The sequence below is a fragment of the Danaus plexippus genome, chromosome 5 (genome assembly GCF_018135715.1).
Source record: "Danaus plexippus chromosome 5, MEX_DaPlex, whole genome shotgun sequence".
In the NCBI taxonomy this organism is placed as follows: Eukaryota; Metazoa; Arthropoda; class Insecta; order Lepidoptera; family Nymphalidae; genus Danaus; species Danaus plexippus.
Genome location: NC_083539.1, coordinates 1,686,102 through 1,696,816, shown reverse-complemented (window position 1 = coordinate 1,696,816; position 10,715 = coordinate 1,686,102). Strand labels below are relative to the sequence as shown.

The following is a 10,715-nucleotide window of genomic DNA, read 5'->3' as shown; positions in this document are numbered from 1 at the left end:
TTGTATTACAAAAAAAAAAATATCTAAGAAACGTGTCCAATGACATCGACGAAAGCGCATCAAAATATAAAAAATGATTTAAACATGGTCAGTCATGGTCAGCTTAATAAAATTTCCATATCTAACGTCAAAACAACGAATTAGTAAACATAGAGTCCGAGAATTTAAGTAGAGATCTAGATTTGAATTCTCCATGTAGGTCACAGACATCGCATTTGCAGAAACAGAAAATTTTCGCAATACTATTTAATATATTTTGATATATAAACAGTTGGTGATAGAATCTTGTAATATAATATATTATATGCAATGTCATACTTTGGAACTAAAGTTATTCGATTCTTTATTACGATTTATTTTCTCAGGAAACGAATGAGGCGTATGTGTCACGTCTTAATCATGCCGAATAAATGCCCACGAGGAAGATGGTGAGGCTTGTCGCTAATTGCATCGTTTCCGTTACTTCAGTATATAATATTTAATCAGGTATCAGCACAAGTTTTAATATCCACGACTATAGACAGCCACTTAACGGCTCTCGATGATGAACGGACTATAATTCACGTAATAAATGCCCCCAAATAAATCCTCGAGTAACAAAGATATTGACACTCTAATAAAAACGACGCAATCCAACACAATCCAGCAATTAATTTAATTGCTTGATCGTTATTTTTTCTCTGACGAAACTTTCGAATTCAAAACAATCAAATTGATCCAAAGATTTGCGACCGCTTCTGAACTAGTGAATAAATATCAAGGTTACTATAAATAGTGCCTTAAAAGGAGCGTTAAAAGTTGGCCCAACATGGCCCAGCGTGATGGCCAATTACCGAATCGGCCATCTAAACGCTGACATGCTAACGGTAGTTTGTGAAGCAAATAGGTGCGATGTCAATTTTGTTTTTAATTAAAAAAATAAAACGCTCGTTTAGAAATGGGTTATGAAAAGGGACGTCAGATTTTTTTAACTTAATTTATTATATATGTATACATGAATTGTAGAACATTAATAGATCTTATTATATTGACTTACAGTAATTAATATAAATAACAAAAGTGTAAAAACTTATATAATCATATTTTTATCTATTTATGTTGATAAAAAAGTACAAGATTTTAACTAATTTACTTATATTAAGACTATATTTTTTATTTCAAATTAAAAGCTTTTCAGTAAACGCATATATATATACTTTATATTATTAACATTTTCGATTGTCTATCTGTCTGTTCCGGCGAATCTTAGGAAAGGCTAGACCGATTTTGATAGGACTTTCAGTCGCAAATCGTTAATGGCAAATTAAGTAACTTAAGCAACTGTTTTTGAAAACTTCAAAAAGAAGAAAATACTCTATCGTACAAAGAGTTCCAACTGTTCTACTAAAGTAAGAGTAAAGGGTTCTATTAGAACCGATTGTTAAAGCCTCAATGATTTGGAGAGCGGATACAATAAAACTCTCATTAATTAATTCCATATTAATACGGATGTGAAGAGTGATTTTTTAGACTTTATCATTATAGAAATTGTTTTAAAACTTGACACAAGATGAACAAATTTAACTTCCTATAAGTACATTTTTACGGCCACTTTTTTAATCCACAAACCACATGGTTATTACGTATACATCCATAATACTTTGAGAGTAATTTTATAGTGTATAAAATTATTCAAATTTAAACTGATAGACAATTTTCACATTTCCAACGTCCGTGTCGACGCATGAACGACGAACTCCTCTCCATCGAGTCCGTCAGTGGGGCTTTTCGAGACTGCGGTGTCATTCGCTCGGTCGCCGCGTATCAGTGAAGTGCTCCCAACCTGACCCTGGCCCTGAGGCCTTATCGGAGGCGCCGCCCGCGGCCTATAATAGCTGGGCCGGCGTCTCCTTTTAACTCCAGATTGAACTGTGACTCCGACAGACATGTTACTCAGCTTGCTCCTCCTAGCTGTGCTCGCTGCAGCCAGCGCTTGCAAGACATGCAGTGAGTGACTTCATCTAATACATTGTAATAAGTGCTTTAATTGGGCAAATGTGTCGTGCCGTTTGTACGTGTTTATAGCTGTGTATGTTTATTGTATGTGAGTGTTAAGGTAAGCATTCAACTGTATAATGAATACCCTTTCGTCAATTTTTCGTTCGATTTAAAATAAATGTTATTTTTCGTAATTTTTCGTTCGATTTAAAATAAATGTTATTGTTGAAATTATAATATATATTTTTTCCGAATTAATCGATATGAATTTGTTTAATTTTATTTATAAGAAAGATTTTTAACTAATATTTTTTTTATCAAAAAAAAAAAATTAAAATGAATCGCTTGCATACAATTAACCAAATTTTCACTCATTGTTAATTTTTATAAAGACGTTATTCATATATATGACACATTTAGTTTGGCGTACAGCCGACATCATGCCTTGAATGCTAAGCTTCGTAATTTATATCATATAAATTAATCTTATATAATTAAATCGGTACATCAACTGAAAACGCTTGACCATACAGATGCATACATTTCTAACTCTTTTGTTATTTTCAAATATTATGTCATTTTATTAACGTATTCAATATCGATTGAGTGTTTTTAGAGAGTCGACTCGTACACAAAACATTAGTGACCATAAATCCGCCTTACCACTTGTATACAGCGTGAAAGTGAACAAGACACTCGCGTATGATAGTATAAACTAAAATTGTTCAGTTTGGAGATGCGCACGCGTGCTGAGAATATATAAATGGAACTTATAACGTCGTTGCTTATAAAAGTTTAAAATATGAAACAATTTAATTCATGAAATTTTTACTTTTTTTAACTATCCCACTTAATATTACAATTGATTACATAAAAACTTTTTAGACGTCTATTTCATTCTAATTTTAATTCTTGTTCTAATTTTAAAAATTCATGAAACATTAAATTTCATTTATAATTGCGTGAGTTTTTTTTTTAAGCTATGGCTTCATTAATTGCGTGAGTTTACGCTCACGTCGTAACGGAATCGTTTAAATCTGAATAAGAGATCTGTCAATTGAATGTTGGTAATACAAAGTTGCGAGAATCACCAGTAAATTGTACGAGCTTTCCGGTTTGCTGTCACTTCACGGCTTTATATCTCTTACGAATGACCCATATTCGTTCGGAAATTTATGTTAATTTCGTACATTTATAAGATTTAATATTTTACGGTTGAAATGATTTAAATGTACACCAAATTGTTCAACTAATTATTATCGTTATAATATCTTTAAATATATTTTTTTATACCCATAGTTCGATATTTATTTAAAGCAACTTACATCTCCAATGATTACATCATAAAAAAATCAACATTTATATTCATTTTAAGTGCACGACTATCTCAGTTTGTTTTCTGCATTTTTTTATGTGTTTTCCTTTCTCAGTTTTTTTTTTATATTAAGGTTTATGAAACAAACATTTTCGTAAAGGGAAGAGAAATTTTATTTAGTTCAACTATAACAAGTAATTGGAGAAAGATTTTACAACGTCCAACAAAAAAGCCAATGTTAAGGTTACATTTAAAGAAATTATATGGTAAACGTCGATACTCTCCGTATTTAGTTTGTGGATCATAACTGAGACTAAGGTTAGACACAAATAAGTTATTTCACAAAATTTGTGAAGCCTACTTCCTTGCTCATTACATAAAGTGTTGCACAGTCATTGTTGTGTGTTTATCACAGTGTTAACTTTGCAGTAACCAGTTACTTAGCGTAGCGTAGTAGTATAGATTTAAAAGTTCAGGACACGATGGTTATTTAATTATATTCGAATAAAATATATTGAAAAAAAATTAATTTTACTTTCTAAGTGACTTCACTATTTGATGTACCGAAGAATGTTTATATTTAGTTATGTCTGTAGATGCTTCAAGCTTTGCCTCGTCACTACATACGGAGAACTAATAGTTTTTCATTCATAAATCTTCGCTCATAAAGTATTAGCGTAAGTTATTGAATTCTCATCCAGAAAGGCGTGTACAATGTAATTTGGGAAGATGTACTAAGCATACCCATATATAACGTAAAATATATATTTTATATTGAAAATAAGTTAACCTCATAAATAGATCCTCGATCAAAAAGTTTGCTATCAGTTATAAATTTAATCGACATCCGTAATCAAATGTACTTTATTTTCAATAAACTTCTGGTTTATTTTATTATAAAAAAAAATAATACCTGAAATAAAGAATCATCTCAATTTCATTCACATTATTGGTGATCGCTTTACCGTCATCAGCCGTTCCTTATAATATTTTCAGTCCGACACACGGACGTTCTCGATCGTGAATAAGATCACAGATACGCCAAAACTAAGAGCGCTCATTTTCTTTATCGCTGATAATTAACCCAAATATGCCGTTCAAACATTTCGCAACATAAACATGAATGAATATGTTATTTTATGTAAAAACAAAAGTCTTAAAATAAATGTTAGTAAAAGTCTTAAAGGAAAAAGTATTTGAATACATAAAAATAGAAGCCGGGCTCATTACCATATCAAATACAATATAAGGATGTACTTTTACTTGTTCACTTTTAAGCCTCAATTCGTTTAAAAAATTATATATATCCTATACAAGAACATATTTCTCACTTTTTCATGTTTTTGAAACTCGCGATTTTTTTTTCTTTAAATATAACTTTCACTCACAAATAACAATAAATAAGTGTTCCTTAACATATATTTTTTATTTAACTAAATATATATATATGTATATATATATATATATATATATATGTGTGTGTGTGTGTGTGTGTGTCCTTCCTTCTATTGTGCAAATATTGAAATATAGATGTGAAACGTATTAATGCATCGTAAAGTTTACTTGAGCTACATAAAATATATTACAACTATAAACTAAATAGAGTAACTGTTTCAGATATAAATAGTCAATTTTACCGACTTCAAAAAGGAGGAGGTTTTATTTCTTTAAGAAATCATCTCTAACATACATTACATAAAGAACAGTAATGATTTAAATTATTTATTCTGTTCTATTAAATTAAATATATCATTGAAAGCTCTGATTTAATCCACTGTAATAAAATTTACAAAAACCTACGACAAGACGTAAACAATCAGTTCGCCTACCTCAAGCACATGTTTACTCAAAACTACGTTTATAACAATTTCACATCTTGAAAGTATTCATAATACATAGAATATTAACTACATATATATATGTACCTATATCTATATTTATAACAAATATTAATTCTTTTTTACATCTGTAAATGCAATAACAAAGCTCCAATTAAGTAAATATCACGTCAAAGTATGAATGATATAAAACTATTGCATTTCATCTGTACCTAAAAGAAAATTAACCATTAAATTTGCTAAAAAACTTACCTTAATCATATTAATTAATATATTTTATATTTTTTTTTTTTTGTAAATGTTTTTACGGCTCTGGATACGAGTCCTTTTGAGCCTTATTTTATAATAACATACTTAATGTTGCCAGCCTGTGGGGTGGCCCGAGGAGCTCGGGTGGTAGGGGGTGGACCCGTCACTGCCGGGGAATTCCCGTGGCTAGCCGCTGTCAAGAGAGACGGCAAACTGATCTGTGGAGCAACTGTCGTCGCTCGAGACCATCTAATAACAGCAACGCACTGTGTTTATGAGTAAGTCACTTTTATGATCTAATTTTTCCACCAAATATCTGATTAATACCTTCGAAATTCAGCTTATCGTACCAGATATTTAATTTCACGCAGCGAAGAGAAATTATTTATTTATTTTTTATTACACTGCGACATTGCACCTACTTTCTGATTCAAATTTTATATCAATATAAAACCTTAAAAGTATTTGGGTCAGTGTGTTTAAGTTGCGACCGTGTTTCATAAAGCTGGGTCGATAACAAATTGACGGTACGATATATAAATGATCCGCTCGAAACTTTTCATTCCAGAGACCTTAATGGCACATTATATTACTCTCTGACACACGAAATTTAACGGGTTCTGAGTAATTTAAAAAAAAAAATTCACATGCTGATTTATGTGATATATTCATTAGCTTAATCATTATATATTGCGTACAACTCAAGAATTTCTTGTTCGTCCGAAAACGGGTCGCAATTTTTTTTTAACCGGCCGATAGTTTTGACGTACAAGAATTCACAACAAGTTCCACTATCGCTCAATCACACCTTATGCGGACGAAGTATAAATCTCTTTTGAACTTTCTTATGTTATTGTATGTACAACTATAACAAATTATTGAATCATTGATATTAATGAACAGATATTTGCTGTTTATGATTCATGAATACAAAACGTGTCACTTAGCCTGACATCTACAAACAATGGGATAGTGAGGCGGGGCCAGTGAAAGTTCAATAATTATTGACTAAAGAAGTAATTTCGATATGTAAATACATTTATGGACACTTAAATTTCTCTAGCGTCGTTTGTCATTATAAATCTCATCTCTGATTATTCATCCGTTAACAAAACAACTTCAATTAACTCATAAAAGCTCCGTATATAGAAAGCTTTGAACTAAATTATGCATGTGTGCAAACGTGACTTAAATAATCTGAAATGTATCCAGTTAAATCCGAATACATGTAGTTAGTTATAAAATAGATTCTTGTTCTTAATAACTTTAAATTGTATAAAAAAATAAACTAAGGTGAATATATATATATGTGGAAAATGCAAAAATTAAACATGAATATTTCGTAATTAAGCGTAACCCATATTTTGATTCACAATTATTAAAAGAAACAAAAACTTTCCAAAATAATTCCGAGTAATTCTATACATCCGCCTCCTTTTACCGCATACGTTGAACCGAAACGACCGTTCCATTTAAAAAAAGTCATCTTTTTTCTTATTATTTGATATATAACCAAAAACATGAGAAACCAAAAAATATCTTCTTAATTTTTTTTATCGTACGTGCAGTTCTGATTAAACTAAAATTATATTTTAAATCATTTACCACGTTATTCTAAGTAAAATTAAAATATTTAATATTAAGTTTTTTCCATCTAAGATTCGCCATTTATAAATGGATTAGCTTATTTTATTTGTTTAGCCCTTTAGTTGTGACCTACTTCTGTAGGACTCTAAAGTTACGTAAGTGACCTACAGTTGCATGAGCGCTACAAACGGCATACATAATGTTTCAGACATCTTAATTTAACATAAACACACTTAAATACAATTTAGAAAGTTCGATTACTTAAATCAATAAAAACATACGAGGAGCACAGTCACGCATTATATAATTATTTTAATAGTTGCAGTCCTGTGCAATTTATTTTTTATTATCTAAGTAGTGCCAAGGTCGCATTTGTCAAATCGGGTCTAGGCCGGACATATTGTAGCTGACAGCACGCCTTTTCACCGTTTCGTCACTGTCATTACTAAAGAGTTAAGTCTTTGGCGTGGCTAATTTAAATAAACATATACCTACTGCAATCCTAAGTTAACGGTAAAGGAATTTTTCTTTTAAATAATATTTTCATTTACGTTTTCATTAATATAATTTAGAAAGTGAAATATGTTAGACGGATGTTTAATAAATTCACCAGAATTAAATTCGTTACCGCCGAAATGAATTGTAGTGGATTGTAGGCCACGGTAATTTTATGATAATAATCGACGTATACATTTTATGCTAAACTTAATTTTAAACCTTTCATAATTTATATATTTTCAGGCTTGATTGAATCAGTAATATTTTTACTCACAGAATTTTATTAACAGAGAATTTAATTATCTGTATTTTTCACAAATTGCTGTCCCCTTGTTTCCCTTTAAGCTTTTTTTACTGAAAATGTAACATAAATATTCTTTTAAAATTCACCCGTACTGTCTTTTTAATTTCAAGAATACCATTATTTTATAATAAAATACAACAGTTTTAAATAATATCATTTGTTACCAGAGTGGAAGCCTCCCGCCTGACTGTGCTAGTGGGGGAATACAACGTTAACAAATCGAGATCCGAAGGCTACAGGGTGTCCCACGTCATCCAACATCCAGACTTCAACAGATACACATATGATAACGACATAGCTGTGCTGCGACTAGCGGAAGCATTGCCAGATCACCTTTATCGACCCGCGTGTCTACCTGGTAAATATTGTAATGAAGTAATTATTACATTTGCTTATCAACAAAATATAAAATTCAAAACAGACTGAATATTAATTCTGTTTACGAACTTTCATAAATCTTGAGTCACAGGCAATTAATATTTATGTTAATTACGTGTCACCAGGATATTCAGCAACTTGGTACCTTATTGAAATTATAACAGGAATGACTGATGATTATTAAACAGGTTCAAATATGTCATAATCGTACAGTAAAACTAAGATCATTAATAATTTTACCTACCTAACGTATTACTAACTGGTTTTAGAAAGTTGAACGAAAAATATTATTTAAAAATTAATTCATCGTTACAATATTTATGTATATTTTATGAATTTCTAGACGATGAAGATGCATTAGAGGGCGTGGACGCTATTGTCTCTGGATGGGGAAGTACCGTGGAAAAGGGTCCGCCTTCAGATATTCCTATGAAGGTGAGTTTACAAAGAATTTTATCATATTCCAATAATTTTAATAAATATCTGCTTTCTGGCAATAGTTTTGAAATACCCCACTTAGTGTGCACATCAGTAAGATTTTTAAGTATTTTTTTCTCCTAGTATATTTAATTTTATTAAATTTAATTTTTTATGCTGTACACACTCATAGCTGTAATCTTAACCTGATGGAAATTTATAACACATTCTCGCGTCGTGATATACACTAAGCTGGCTAATAAACCCTTTACTCAAAACAATTCTTTAAATTACTATATAACAACAAAAATCTCTGAAATGCTCGCGACCTTAACAAAAAAATATATCGTTAAAATTTCCAATTAAAATTAGCCCAGCTACAATAAATAATTTAAAAAAAAACAATTACTGTTACTTTAATTATACAATACAAAAGCTAAGCTAAGCTCGCCTCTGGAAACTTTTTTATCTCTTTGGTCTAATGACATGCAGGCGGAAGTACAAATCTGGTCACAAGAGGCTTGCACGGGCGCGGGCTACGGCCGCAGGAAGGTGACCCCTCGCATGTTGTGTGCTAACGCTCCAGACAGGGACTCCTGTACCGGAGACTCTGGTGGGCCGCTGCTGATGACGCAACCACATTATACTGTTGTTGGTACGTTGAAGGAATTGTCATATCTGTCTATGAAACTATGAATAGTTTCTAACTGAAACTAATATTTTCGGATTACTTAGCAGCAATCCTGATCATCTAGTCTGCCCATGATCACGGTTTCTGCAAAGTAACCGAAACGTCGGGATTATGACGTTTTTAAAAATATTAAAATACGCGTACTAATCCGAAAAGTCTTAGATGTCATTACAAGAAAAGCTTCGTTCAAAAACATATCCTTTATATTTTTTTAAGGAATTCAGGAATTAAAAACTTTTAAATTTATCGTATTGAAAATGTATTGTATTTAAATTTAAAAGCAAATATCGTAAACACATAAAGTTTTGAAAAAAAATTCAATGATAATGGTATGACTTTTCAAAATTATAACAAACTTAACTTTTATTGATGAAATGAATTAATATATGTGACAGGCATAGTGTCGTGGGGTCGCGGTTGCGCCAGACAAGGCTACCCGGGCGTGTACGCGAGGGTCAATCACTTCATGCCGTGGTTGCGAGTGGCGCTGAGACACGCTTGTACATGCTCACCTCCGAATATATACAAGAAATGAAAGAGGCTGTAAATGCTGTAATATTTTTTTAAATGCAATTAATTCTGTTTGATCTAATTTTAAAGCTTTGAAAAAAATTATGACAGGACTGAGTTATAACATATGTGAAATCTTTTGTAGTTTATTTTGTACAAAATATGGGCCAGTTTGTAAAATTTAATTATCTTTGTAATTTTATTATAGATAGAAAATGTTACCTTTAATCCGAAGTAATATTGCCATTTAAACCAAAGTAATATTGCAAAAGGAGTCTATTCTTAAGATTTAGGTTAATATCTTGTCTAAATGTATTTTGTATTTGTACCTATCAGTATTAGTGTAGGATTTATTAACCTATCATTTATACTTATAATTAAAACAATGGCTGTGAATTACGTAATTAGTTATTAATTATTATTAACATACATATTAATTTATTTTAGTAATCCTTTAACAAGTCACCTCGTAATAATTGTTACATTTCCACTGGAATTTTTACATTGATATATAATTTATAGTTGACTGATTTCAAGAATGTAGTCTGTGAAATTACTTCGTAATGTGGATGTAATTATAATTATATAAAACCAATCATTGCAATGTTATTTTCAGCACTTAGTTACCAAGTAATATAAATAAAAAAATATTTTAACAAACCGTATACAATTGTTACCAAGTTTTTATAATGACTAAAATGTGTTGTTTCTTAAAATAGAAAATAATGAATTAAAATTTGAGTATTATTTCTAACCCCCTTAATACCCTTTCATAGAAAACACAACGTGAATATTTATGAACTAACTAAAGAGTTATTGACAAATTTCTCATAATATATCCCATTTCTATTGCGTTTCTACCAAATGATATAAAAATCGAAACTAAATATACTAGTACCCATTCAACTAATCTCAGAGTAAATGTCATGGAGTCATATCCATCAACCGAGT

At 30.7% G+C, this 10,715-nt stretch overlaps 1 protein-coding gene across 1 annotated transcript; it reads left to right on the top strand.

The window, feature by feature from the left end:
• The first annotated feature begins 1,582 nt into the window (after positions 1–1,582).
• LOC116768865 (transmembrane protease serine 9-like) lies at positions 1,583–10,452 on the top strand. The gene is made up of 6 exons (XM_032659714.2): positions 1,583–1,986; positions 5,498–5,657; positions 7,936–8,126; positions 8,490–8,581; positions 9,056–9,218; positions 9,650–10,452. The coding sequence occupies exons 1-6, from the start codon at positions 1,926–1,928 to the stop codon at positions 9,787–9,789; spliced, it is 807 nt and encodes a 268-aa protein (XP_032515605.1). The 5' UTR covers positions 1,583–1,925; the 3' UTR covers positions 9,790–10,452.
• The last annotated feature ends 263 nt before the right edge of the window (positions 10,453–10,715 follow it).

Bases quoted from the DNA above. Each gene is read 5' to 3' on its own strand.
- LOC116768865 (XM_032659714.2), top strand. From the start codon at position 1,926: ATGTTACTCAGCTTGCTCCTCCTAGCTGTGCTCGCTGCAGCCAGCGCT. The intron at 8,582-9,055 runs GTGAGTTTACAA...AATGACATGCAG, and splicing joins CTTCAGATATTCCTATGAAG to GCGGAAGTACAAATCTGGTC. The intron at 9,219-9,649 runs GTACGTTGAAGG...TATATGTGACAG, and splicing joins ACCACATTATACTGTTGTTG to GCATAGTGTCGTGGGGTCGC.